The following is a 13,653-nucleotide window of genomic DNA, read 5'->3' on the forward strand; positions in this document are numbered from 1 at the left end:
GCATTACCAATAAATTAGTGGTTTTTCAGTGAGTTATAATGTATCTTCACTTTGGATTACTTTATATACTCATTAACTAGCAATTTCTCTTTATAGTCCACCACGGATTAAAGATGAACCTGAGGATGATGGCTATTTTGCTCCTCCTAAAGAGGATATAAAACCATTAAAGAGACCCCGAGATGAGGATGAGTGAGTATATATCTTACTTTGAATTTTTTTAAAAACCAAAGGATTTTTGAAAAGGAGTTGTTTAAAGAATAACTGTGATGTATCTGCACACTACGTAGAAAAACTGCATTAAATGATTTACTCATTTGGTATTTGTGATTAATGGACTGGGTAACTGATAACCTTTTTGGATTACGAGAATTGGGGTTTGATAAGCAAATAAGTAGATAATTTGATGCTTAAATGGAGAATATATATTTACATATTCAATCTTGTATAGCCTGTTATGTGCCAGGAATCTGCAAGGGACTTTTGAAAGAAAGTAAGGGTGGTGAAAAGGGAAGTGTACCTGTGAATGTTATTTGTATTCATACAGCATTTCTTCTCTCCCCATCCTAACCAGTTATTACTCTTTAGTAACTACTGTTGTATTGTTCATTTGGCTCCCAGGCTCCCGTCTTAGAGTGGTGTCTGCTTCTGTATATATTCCCTACTCCTCTCCCAGGCCTGTGTGTAGTATAAAGTTGTTGTCTTGTTCCGTACAGAGCTGTAACTATTGGTCCTCGGTCTGGCCACCTTTACTTTCTTCATCCTCATGACAGTCTTGCCTAACTTGGAGGCCTCCAAGAGTTTGGAAGTCCTAATCCTCTGGATGAAAACTGCTGAATCATGGTTTGGTTAATTGCATGTTCATATTCCCTTTCTAGTGCTGATTATAAACCTAAGAAAATTAAAACAGAAGATATCAAGAAGGAGAAGAAACGAAAACTAGAGGAAGAAGAGGTTAGTAAAGAAATTTTGGCCCATTGGGGCTTGAGTTTAAATAGGAAATTTTCCATAAAACAAGTGTTGAAGACCAATTGGGATTTTGATTTGGGTTTTAGGAATTGTATTGATCTGTTACAGAGGAACACTGGGAAGAGAATGCTATGGCAGTTAGTTTTAAGATCCCTGAACCGTCATTGGTGTCTTCCCCATAGCTGTGGTGCCAACTGCTGTTTGTGGAGGAACTACATTGCCTTCACACGTACAGAGAAAATGTTCACAAAAAAACAAATCATATTTTGGCTTACAATCCAGAAGACTTTTCCTTAAGAATGTTTTTCACTATTAAACAATCAATCCCATTTAAAAGCCCTTTAATGGGTACCCCTTGGACATAGTATAAAATTCAGACTCTTTACTGCAATGCTTCCCATTCTGATCCTGCATTGTTTGTTTCTCTTATCTTGTGCCTCTTTTCTAATTTTCCTTGTTCTCGACACACTGACCTCCTTTGTTTCGTTTCTACACCATATTCTTTTGTGCTCCAGAGTTTAATGCAGCACATACTATTCACTCTGTCTGGAACACCACACCTCCCTTCTTTCTTCTCCAGTTTATAACCTTCCTTAAATCTACCCTCCTTAAATTTATATTTTCCAAAATGTGTGGTATTGTAGTCTTTTCACTACTCCAACTTATCATGTAGTCCTAGAATGTTTATCTCTCCATTCATTCCCATGAGTCACATTCTATTATTTTTCTGGTAAACTTGGGCTCTCATGGTCAGTAGTGCTGTATGACCTAGAGCAAGTGATAAAGCCTCCGTTTGAGTTTCCTTGATTACAACTGGAAGAGGTCAAGTCAAAGTCCTTTCAAACTCTGCAGTTCTGTAATTGATTTTAAGACAACAATCCAAGTACTTTTAAAAATAATTTATTTGATTTAAAATGTAGTAACATGTTTCCTCCTTTTGATACATTCTATTTATTCACCAAAAGAGTTGTTAATAATTCAAGGAAAAGATACCAGAAATTCATCAAAATCTTAGTCTTGCACTATTCTATGAGAAGAAGGGATTTGGGTTAATTTAAGTTCATAGTCTGCATTTGAAGTTAATCGCCACATTGGGCAAAATGGATTTGAAAGTGTGAAGTCCATAACTTGAAGTTGTAGCAGTAAAGAGTGACAATAAGGAACAGTGATTCCTAGAATATAATCACTCATGGTGTGGTAGTAAGAATAATGATGATTAATATTGAATGTAATGGGTGCTTACTGTGTGCCAGGTATAATTCTTCAGTGCTTTATATGTATTATACTTCAGACAGCCCTTAGGAATAAATATTGCCACTATTATCTTCTCTTTTTAGATGCAGAAACTGAGGTATAGAGAGCTTGAGTTTTTTTCTTGAAATCACACGGCTGCTAGCTGGTAGTGTCAGAATTTGATCCCATTCAGTCTGAGTCCAGAGCCAGCACACTAGCTGTCATGCTGTCCTGCCCCCTAGAGGACTTTAACTTAACAAGAATGGGGAAATCATAAGACAGTTCAATGAAATCATAAGACAGTTAGCAAGCAGGTAAGCTGTGAAGAGATGATCAGGTCCTAGATTTAAAGAACTGCATTTTTCTGACAACTTGTCTACCTTTGGCAGAAGATCAAGTTTATGCCAGCCAATTCAAGGAATTGACAGTGAAATACTGAGTAGTGGTAGTTAGTAACTCTATCTTCAGTACATACTAGTATAGACTAGTCAGTAAAGAAATGTTAAACTAGATGTTCATTTTCTGTTTTTCTATTGCTTTGGTTGCATTTGTAGAAAACAATACCTTTTCTCTGAGTTTGGAAGGTAATAACTGTTAAACTATTTGGAAAATGGAATCACTGATTCTTAATTTTTCTGTTTAACAATCCTCCTCATATAGGGGGAGGAGAAAATGCAGACTGACAGGCTGAATTTTAATACAGCCTAACTGTTGTAGAGACCCTATATGGCAGGATCAGTCAGTAAACTTCTCATGCTGGCTATGGTTTTTTCATTTTTGGAAATTGTTCTGAAGTTTCTCAGAGACTGATTATCCCATTTTGAGGCTTGAAAACATATAGTGTAGCTAGTAGTATCCTTATGAACCTTCCTATGCCTGGTTAGAATTTGTTTAGAAAATGCCTTAACTGGAAAACATTTCCTTTGCCTGTGGTGTTTCGGCCGAAATAGTAAACGATATCTGAATGAATGTGCTCCTCCCACTCATACTTAGGCATTTACATTTTCCGTCCCTTTTTAAAAATGTGTGGTATTGTAGTCTTTCCACTACTCCAACTTATGTAGTCCTAGAATATTTATCTCTTCCATTCATTCCCATGAGTCACATTCTATTATTTTTCTGGTAAACTTGGGCTCTCATGGTCAGTAGTGCTGTATGACCTAGAGCAAGTGATAAAGCCTTTGAGTTTCCTTGATTGCAGCTGGAAGAGGTCAAGTCAAAGTCCTTTCAAACTCTGCCATTCTGTAATTGATTTTAAGATGATTCAAAACCACATTTCCTTGCTAAATAAAACTGAAAATATAGCTTAAATTATCTTGATTAAAATAAAAGGGAAAAATCTTCCATAGAATTTGGATTCTGTTTATCAGGGAACCCCACCTATTGAATAGCACATTTTTGTGTGGTTGTGTATATGTTTTGAGAGTTGTCTGTGTTGCTTGAATTACTCTTGTTCAGGTTTGATGCTTTTTTCCTCCTCCACTGTGACAACTCATCTAGGATCACAGTTCAAAGAAGAGCCATAAAGAAATATTGCTGTAAGAATTGGTAATCATATTTGGACCTCCCAAATACCTCTCTACTGCTTCATGACTTTGTATATGCAAACAGCAGTGACAGAAAGTATGCAGCTAAACATGATCAGAAATTTACTTTCAATCTATATCTAAAGTATATAATACAAAATCTCCTATCCCCATTATTTTGTAGTATTAGAAAAGGTTTAAGTTAGGTTAAGACATCAGGATTACTTGGAAAACAATGTTTTCCCAAACTTCCGTGAGGCTAAAAAAAATAGTTTCCTGGACTCTTCCCTTGCAGAATCAGTGTTTTTAATTACTTTTTCAGGTAATGATTTGTCAGGAAGTTTGGGGGAAATACTGCCCTGAGAAAAGTACTGGTGAATTTTTATTCATTGTCAAATTGTGAGAGAATTGGACCTATGACCTCTCCAGCTCTAATATCCTGCGATTGTAATTTTTCTTCCTAATGATCCTCTAAAACTACTTCTGGAAATGTGATTGGTCATTATTTATGTGTTTTCTTACCATGTTTCTTTGTAGGATGGTAAATTGAAAAAACCCAAGAATAAAGATAAAGATAAAAAAGTTCCCGAGCCAGATAGCAAGAAAAAGAAACCGAAGAAAGAGGAGGAACAGAAGTGGAAATGGTAACACCTCAGCACTGGGTCAAAGTGTCAGCTGTTTTATTCTGTGACCTAATAAGCAAGAATGTTAAATTATTAAAATTAATAGCCTGATACTTGAGGGGAGAGGGTAGTATTCAAGAGAATTTTTTAGAATAACATTTTTGAAATAAGTTTTTCAATCCCTCTAAGTTCTAACTAAGTTTTTAGTTAAAACATTAACTCTTAACCAATTGGATCGCAAAACTACGTCCCGTGCTATTATGAAGAAATTAGAACAACACCTGTGTATGTATGGGAATTTAACATATGAAGAAAATTGCATTTAAGACAACAGGGGAAAGAATGGTTTATTCTATAAATCATGCCGGGGAAACTGCTTTTTATGTTTTAAAAATTAACCACAGGAATACCTGCTGGAAGAGTTTTATATTCATAGCATAAGGAAGAACATTTGAAGCAAGACATAATCATTCCCACAAGGAAAAGATTTATAAATGTATTCATGCACCAAGATTAAACAAACTCATACCATTTTCCAAATACCTTAAGGGAAAATATTTGCAATACAAAGGACTAAGAACTCTAATATGAAAAGTCATTTGAAACAAACTTGAAAGGAGCAGTCTGTCAGAAAAGTGAGGACTAGGTAGTTCATTAAAACAGATGATTAGTAGTAAACATACTAAAAAATGGTCAGCTTCACAAGTAAAGATGCAAAGAAAAATAAGAACTGATACATCTTTCTTTGCTCAGTGTCTCAGATTAGTAAAGAGTAAAAAGTATTAGAATATAGAGGGTCGTAAGTATGAGAAAAGAGCCACTCTCCTCACATCATGATGGTTCCGTCATTATGGAGGACAGGATGTTTAGTAATAACAAACATTTCTTTTGAGAAGTGTTTAGGTGGGGATTTTTTGGTTTCTGCATGATACAATTTGTTTAGAAATTTGAAATAAACATTCTTTAATACTGACTTTTCTTAAAATTTTGCATTAATTTTACACCAGTAATACATATATTTATGTTGAAAATTTTAAATCTAAAAGTGTATTAGTTGGAACCAAATGTCAGTTTTTTGTCATTTTAAAGTCTTCTATTCGTTTTTCCTATCCAGCTTTGAGGTGATTACTACTCCTAGTTTGGTGTGAAGAATCTGCAGTAGTATACATGTATGTTATGACTTTTGTAACTTAGAACAGTAATGTCCCCACTACCTCTAAGAAAAGGGTGAAGATACATGACTAGGGAGATATCTAAAAGAAGTAGGATTCTGGTAGCAGAGCTGACCGGAATAGCTGTGTATGTATGTTAACAGGAAAGTGTGGAAAGGGAAAATCACAGAGGAAAGGTTCTCGGCCCTAGGTCAGAGTCGGAAAACAAAGACCATGTCTTATTTTCCTTGTTTTTAATTCATTTTTTTTTTCTTGGTACTAATCAAAGGTTAACTTTGTTTATATATATTTTACATCATTGTTCATTTTGTGCAAAATTGATTTTTTTTTGTTTGGTGCAGTCCCCATAGAATTTCCACCACAAAGTCACCTGTGTACCATCACCATAGTCCCTTATGTTCTTCCTGCCCCCATTTTAGTCCATCTCTCTCTCCCTCCCCTGTAGAATGTCTCTAATTGAGAGTTGCCACTTATTTTTGTTTAGTTGTGTTGTATTTTTTATCATTTTTTTCCCTGATCCCTTATTTGGCTCCCCTGTATTCCTCCTATAAGTGAAACCATCTGATATTTTCTTTTTCCTTCTGACTTATTTCACTGAGCATAACCCTTCTAGTTCCATCCATGTTGCTGCGAATGACGTGAGTTTATCTTTTTTGATTGCTGAATAGTATCAGGTGTGTGTGTGTGTGTGTGTGTACCACATCTTCCTGATCCAGTCATCTATTTTTGGGCATTTGGGTTGTTTTCAAGACTTAACTATTATAAATAGTGCTGCAGTCAACATAGGAGTGCAGGTTTTTTTTTTTAATATTTTTGTGTCCTTTGGGTAGATCCCTAGGAGTAGAATTGCTGGGTCATATGGTAGCTCCCATTTTTAGTAGTCTGAGGAACCTCCAGACAGCTTTCCATAGTGGTTGGAACAGTTTGCACTCCCACCAGCAGTTTAAGAGAGTTCCCTTTTCATCATGTCCTCGCCAACATTTGTTGTTGTTAGTTTTTTTTAATATGTGCCATTCTCACTGGTGTAAAGTGGTATCTCATTGTGGTTTTGATTTGCGTTTTCCTGATTATAAGGGATGTTGAACATTTTTTCATATGCCTGTTGGCCATTTAATCAAAGATTTTCAATGACATCATATTGAAAGTTTTTTATGACTTAATAAAATGCTTTAAAAAATAAAATGAAGTGATTATATAAGTTAGTGGTTAAGTCATGAAAATGGTGAGTTAGTAGTTTATTAGTCTGCTTTGCCTCTGAGGATTCTGTGGTGGGTGCTCAGTAAATGTTGCATAAACAAGTTCACTTCCTTGTCATCATTAGCTCCCTGCTGTCCTCTTCCTTCCCTTGGAGTCTTAGTGCTTATTAGGCCCTAAAGCAGATGTATTCTTACCCTGTTGCAGCTTTGTATGTGGAATTAGGTAGCCTAGAGGGGTCTCAATAGCTTAATTTTGCTTCTGTAGTTGAAAACCTTATGAATATTATTACATATTAATTCTGAGAAGCTGTGACCTTAGGTTCTTATTCTTGTTTTGGTTTAAGTGAGACCAGTAAGTCTTCAACTGAAGGTGGTTGATTTGGTGGTAGGCAGCAGTTTACAATGTATGCTTTTTTTCAAGTGTGATTGCTATACTCTGCATAATGCTTGCTGTTACAGTGTTAGTTTTTAGTAGTAGAACACAGCAATGATTGGCCTCTTAACTAATAGCTCAGCCTTTCCTTCTATCACTATATCTGAGGTCAGTGGTGCAGTGACGAGTCAAGAAAATTAAATGACATATACTCTCATTTCTACTCTTCCCCTTACTATCCCACTAAAAGAATTATACACTTTACCAACTTGGCAAATGTATAGAGCTTTTTGCTTCTCCCAGAAGTCTGCAGACTTTTTCATCCTGTTAAAAAGAAACCCCTTTGATCCTTCTCTTTGGTAATTATGGGGATTGGAAAATGGTCCTGATCCTTCAGTGGGTTTCTTTACTGAATTACATTTTCCCCAAGTGGTGGCCATATGCTCATAAAGATCTATTTAATGTGTATCCTCCGTTTTTAACTGTGTAGTGTTTCAGTTCTGCCTAGAGTTCAGTATACTTTTGTGTCAGGACTGACTTGTTGGAACTTAAGTCCCATGTATATTCTGAACAGATATTGCTCACAAAAGACATAAGAATTGGTGTCTGGTGTGACTCAAAATGGAGTTTCGTGTCTCTTAGCTTAGCAAAGGTCAAATGCTATAGGAGTGAGGATTACGATATAAGGAATTAGTGTTAAAAGCCCAAAATTCCATGGATGTGATCAGAAAAGATGATAAGAAATTTGTGGAATATGGGTGGATTGACATTCTCCTTAAACCAGAGAAACTGTCCTTGATTCCAGAGATTAACTTACAGAAAATTCTTATATATGCCCTTTTTACTGAAATTTATAAAGTAAAAAATACTCATTTTACAGTGTATTTGGAGATACTCGTTAAATACTTGGGAAATTGATTTCAAACAGTATGTGGATGTCTCTTTCTCAGACGGAGTTCTAACACTTCTCCCGGATCCCTCTTTTAGCACAAATTACTAAATTGATACCTAACTTGAATTCTTAAGTTCGGCCTACCAGAGAAAGTCACCTTGATGTCTTTCAAAGGTGCAGGGGGTCAGGGTGAGGGATGAGAGGATTCACTAGAGAAAGAGAGGGGAGCATAACAAGCAGACTGAATGAAATACACTGCTGAGGGGAGCAGAGAAAAGAGGTCTGCTGTCATGTGGGTTAGCTCCCTGGCTGGGGATCAAACTAGTGCTGCAGAGGCTGCAGATTGCTTCATAGGGCTAAGACTTAACTCTGTGCGCACCAGGAAGGCCCTCCAACTTCATTTTTTGCATGTGAATATCCAGTTTCCCCAAAACCAGTTGTTGAACAGATTGCCCTTTCTCCTTTGGATGACCCTGGCACCCTTGTCGGAAATCATTTTACCGTATAAGTTGGTTTTGGTTTTCTAGTAATACTATTATTACTACAGATCTCTAGGGCTTTTCATTTTAAGGTACAATAATGAAGGATTAAATATGTGAAACTTTAAAAACATTCTATCTGTGGGCCTCCCTGCTGGCGCAAGTTGTTAATAAGCAGAGCACTGTGAAGCAATCTGTAGCCCCTGCAGCACGAGTTCGATCCCTGGCCAGGGAGGTGACCCACATGGCGCAGCAGACTTCTCCTGTCTCGCCCACTGCTCCCCTCAGCAGTGTATTTCAGTTGATCTACCTGTTCTGCTCCCTACTCTGTCTCTGGTGAATCCTATCACCCCCTGTACCTCTGGCCTGTACCCCAGTTCTTGTATGCATAAATAAATCTCTTTTAAAAAATTCTATCTGTAAAACAGTTGACTCTTCAAAAACAAAATGGCCGTGGTGACAAGAAGGTCTGTGTAATTGCAGAGAAAAACAGACAGACATAGCAACCAATTGCAATATATATGATCCTTAATTGGATCCTGGTTTGCAAAATAACATTTTTGTTAGAATCGGCAAGATTTGGGTTTGGATATTTAGAATTATGGTAGGGAGCTATTAATTTCATTATTTATGATAAAAGTATTATAATTGAATATTTTTATAGAAATGTTTGCTGAAGCATTTAGCAGTGAGGTATCATTACTTTGAAATGGTTTAACAATAGGAAATTTTAAAAGTTCTCGTATAGCTGATGTTTATATGGTGTTCATTGTATCATTTTTTGTATGTTCGGTCATTTTTGAATAAAATGTTTTTAAGTTGTTTCCACTAAGATTTTAGATTCATTTATTAATGTCTGTTAGGTAGCACTTGACAGCGCATTAAATATCTTAAACTCAACAAAATGAACTATTATTTCCCTGTCTTCTGTTTTATTATGCACTTTTTCATCCATTTATTTTCTCCTGTATAGCTTGCTTGACTTGACATCTCTACTCTCAGGTGGTCGTATCCTATGTATCAATAGCATAAATAATACCTCTGTTAATATGTACCATTGTGGTTTTATTTATTAGACTATTGTGGTAAATACAAGTGTTTCCATTTTCATATCCCTCATTTGTTGGTGAACTCTGTGAGTGATGGTTATATCTTTGTCTTTGAATTGAACTGTTGAAAGGTATTCCACTCCATTTATCTGGGTTTTCCATCTTATTATGAATGTGGACTTTCTTCAAAGTTGAAGGATATTTTTCATTTTGATCAGGCCTCGAATATGATGCAAGAGTCATTCCAAAGCACCAATCAATAGAGCAGATAATTACTTTTGCATTTAGTAGATGATACAATTGGTGAAGTGATCACTAAATGAGGTGTTTTATCTTTTAAAGGTGGGAGGAAGAGCGCTATCCTGAAGGCATCAAATGGAAATTCTTAGAACATAAAGGTCCTGTATTTGCTCCACCATATGAACCTCTGCCAGAAAGTGTCAAGTTTTACTATGATGGTGAGTTGTTCCAAGGTTGTCCAGTTTTTGGCCAAGAAAAGAATCTGCTTCTATTTAGAAATAGAAAATAAGGAAGGCTCTTGTACTGTACAGTCTATTTTGTTTTACTGTCATTATGTGGTTTGGGGGGAAAGGCCATTTAGTGTTTACTTAACTCTTAAAGATCTGTTTGGTATTGGAAAAGTGTTGTGAGAAAAGGAGCTATTTTTTTTAATATAATTTTTTTAATTTAAATTTTATTTTTATATTCCCCATACAATTACAACCCCCTTATTTTGACCCCAAGCCCTCCTTTCCCTACTCCCTACCCCCCATAGAGTGTCTCTGGTTGATAGTTGTTTGTTGATTTTGATATTTTCTTTCTTATAGTTATTCTTTTTCCTGGTCCCTTACTTAAGTTTTCTAGATTCCCACTATGAGTGAGACCATCCGGTATTTTTCTTTTTCTTTCTGGCTTATTTCGCTGAGCATGATCCCTTCCAGCTCCATCTATGCTGCTGCAAATTGCATGTGTTTATCTTTTTTGAATGCTGAGTAATATTCCATGGTGTATATGTACCACATCTTCTTGATCCAGTCATCTATTTTTGGGCATTTGGGTTGTTTCCAGAGCTTAGCTATTGTAAACAGTGCTGCTATAAACATAGGGGTGCAGGTGCTCTTTGGAATTGATGTTTCTGTGTCCTTGGGTAAATACCTAGGAGTGGAATTGCTAGATCATATGGAAGCTCTATGTTTAGTAGGTCCAGAAATCTCCACACAGCTCTCCATAGTGGTTGGACCAGTTTGCACTCCCACCAACAGTGCAGGAGAGTTCCTGAGAAAAGGGGCTATTAATGTGTTATCTACATGGTCCCAAAAGGACCCAATCTACATGGCTCATAGCACATGATCCACAACTAAATATTTTTATCTGAACTTCATTTCTAAAGAACTACTCTTTACAGAGTTACTAGAAAAGCTTGAATGATAGTAGTTATTTCAGCTGTGTAGTGAAAGCTGACAAGCTGCTTAGCTGCTTGTCACTACAAATAATAAATTTGTTTAAGAATTAATTAGTCTACCAGTAGCCTCTAGGTAAAGATAGTAGGTGTCTTTACATAACACCCACTACATAACAAAATACTATGCCTTACACAGTCAAGCCTGACAAACAGCTCTAAAGAAATGCTTTTCCTGGTTCTTGTAGAACCCTCAAAATTGTTAATTGTCTGTTGTTATTTTGACCTTGGATTGAGGGATTTGAGAATAGTCCTTTTTTTTTTTTTTTTTAAGATTTTATTTATTATTTATTTTTGCATAAAACAGCTGGGGTATAGGCCAGAGTTGTAGGGTATGAGATGAGAGGTCTGCTATGCCATATGTAGGTTAGCTCCCTGGCTGGGGATTGCGCTCTGGCTGTAGCATTGATAGCGCTTAGACTTAACCCCTAGGCACCAGGGAGGCCCATTTGAGAATAGCTTTTAACTCTCATTCCAAGAGACTGTCCAGAAAAGTATAGAAATTGTTCGTCAAAACTTTATGTGCTTAACATTCACCACAGTAAATCTGGGCTCATTTAATAGGAGAGGAGTTGCATTGGGTACTTCTGGAACAGGTGGTCTGCTGACCAAACTTTGAGAAACACTTAGCAAAAAACCTGCTGGGAAGCATCACGAACACTCAAGAGTTCTGGTACATCTCTTTGTTCACTAAGAATGGCTTCGCAGCCACAGATGCTTATAGGCAAAGTAGTAGTTTATACTAAAAGGCCAGGTCTTGCAAGTGAGGGACAAGTCAAATTGAGCAACCTGGAATTTGTTTATTAAAACCATGTCTATTCAGTATGCCTGAGTTCAGACACCAAGACACAGCAGTGAACAGTATTGCCTAATTTCTTGTCTCAGAGTTTGCAGTCTAGCAGGATCCCCATAGTTAATGACAAAAACTTATATCAGATAAACGTTCTGAACTGTGTTGACCAGAGAGCACAGGGCAGAATTCTGTCAGCTCTCACAGTGAGTCATTCTTGGAGACACTCAGATATGACTCAAAGTCAAAACTGCAATATAGGGAAAGGGCCCAGAACCTTGAAAAAAAACGATTTATAAAAGTGCAGGTATCGGGCCTCCCTGGTGGTGCAAAGGGTTAAGACATAACCTATGAAGCTATCTACTGCCTCTGCAGCACGAGTTTGATCCCTGGCCAGGGAGCTGCCCACATGGCGCAGCAGACCTCTCCTGACTTGCTCAATGCTGCCCTAGCAGTGTATTTCGTCAGTCTGCCTGTTCTGTTCCCTGCTCTGTCTCTGGTGAATCCTCTCACCCCCCCATACCTCTGGTCTGTACCCCAGTTCTTGTATGCATAAATAAATAAATCTTTAAAAAAAAAAAGTGCAGGTATCCTTACCCCAAGTCTAGGTTTACTGAGAGTTTTAGAATGTTCAACTAGTAGTCTCACTTTGTTTTTCAAAATGATTTGAGGGGATAACTAGATTATCTGGCCTTTGGATTCTCTTAACTTTCCAAGATGGGAGGCAGGGACCTGAGCCATCACTGGTTGCCATGGTGTCTTGCCTTGTCCTTCATTATAGGAGTCGAAGTTCCAGGACTCTAGCGTTCTCTCAGTTGGTCTTCCCTCTGGGATTTCTTTCCTTTGATTGTGTGAACTCCTGCTCTGCACTGTCAAGAAGTGGGATTTGACCAATTCAAAACTGATGCTCTAAATCCTGCTTACTCTCTAGGGAACAGAGTTCTCAGACTTCTTTAGATCCTGCCAGGGAGGTGGGACATGGGCTGGCTCAATTAGTGAATTACTGCCTCTGCTTAGAGCCTCATATTTTCAGTTCTGACTCAGCAGTTTCCTCTTCCAGGAACACAGCTTTTCCACAGAGTGCTACCATTGCCAGGAATTTTCAGATCATTCTTCCACCACTCTGCGGCTGGGAGCTGTCATTTCTTTTTCTTTCTTTTTAAGATTTATTTATTTCTGCGTACAAGAACTGGGGTATAGGCCAGAAGTGTGTGGGGGTGAGAGGATTCACCAGAGACAGGGTAGGGTACAGAACAGGTGGATTGACTGAAATCCACTGCTGAGGGGAGCAGCGGGCAAGTCAGGAGAGGTCTGCTGCACCATGTGGGTATCTCCCTGGCCTGGGATCGAACTCGTGATGCAGTGGCTGCAGACAGCATCATAGGTTGTGTCTTAACCCCTTGCGCCACCAGGAAAGCCCTGTCATTTCATTTCTGACAGCTCATCTAAAACAGGCATCAAAATACTTCTTCTTGGTACAGAATTCAGAAAAGTTGCCCAAAGAGTCAGAGTCACTATCAGAGTGTGTGTCTCTGTCTGTCTGTCTGTCTGTCTGTCTGTCTCGTGCTCTCTCTCACTCGCTCTCTTTTTCCAGCTACTCATGAAATTTAGTTTATTCCAAATAGACACAAGAACAGTTTACATTCATGCATTTTACACACTAATGTTACCGCCCCCCCCCCATTCCCAAAAAGAAGATAAGAAGAAAAGGGAACAGTTTACATTCTTTTCATGCTGTTTATTTTATTTTTAATTGTTTTATTCCTAGTGACTTAATGTTTTCAACTTTACTGGCAACTGTGATTCAAACCTGAGTAGGGGATTTCTGAAGACTTGCTGGAAACCTTTAAAAGCCAGACTGTGTTCCCAGTCCTCTTTGAAGGGCAAAAGTC

At 37.5% G+C, this 13,653-nt stretch overlaps 1 protein-coding gene across 1 annotated transcript in view; it reads left to right on the forward strand.

Moving 5' to 3' along the window:
• Positions 1-13,653, forward strand: part of TOP1 (DNA topoisomerase I) — an 82,813-nt gene that overhangs the window by 42,537 nt on the left and 26,623 nt on the right. Inside the window, exons 6-9 of the mRNA XM_037498807.2 lie at positions 97-192; positions 879-954; positions 4,266-4,372; positions 9,855-9,970. Of these exons, the coding sequence (XP_037354704.1) occupies positions 97-192; positions 879-954; positions 4,266-4,372; positions 9,855-9,970 (395 nt within the window). The remainder of the gene's footprint in view (positions 1-96; positions 193-878; positions 955-4,265; positions 4,373-9,854; positions 9,971-13,653) is intronic.

The sequence above is a fragment of the Talpa occidentalis genome, unplaced genomic scaffold (genome assembly GCF_014898055.3).
Source record: "Talpa occidentalis isolate TD23 unplaced genomic scaffold, MPIMG_talOcc4v2.1 talOcc4.10, whole genome shotgun sequence".
Lineage (NCBI taxonomy): Eukaryota > Metazoa > Chordata > Mammalia > Eulipotyphla > Talpidae > Talpa > Talpa occidentalis.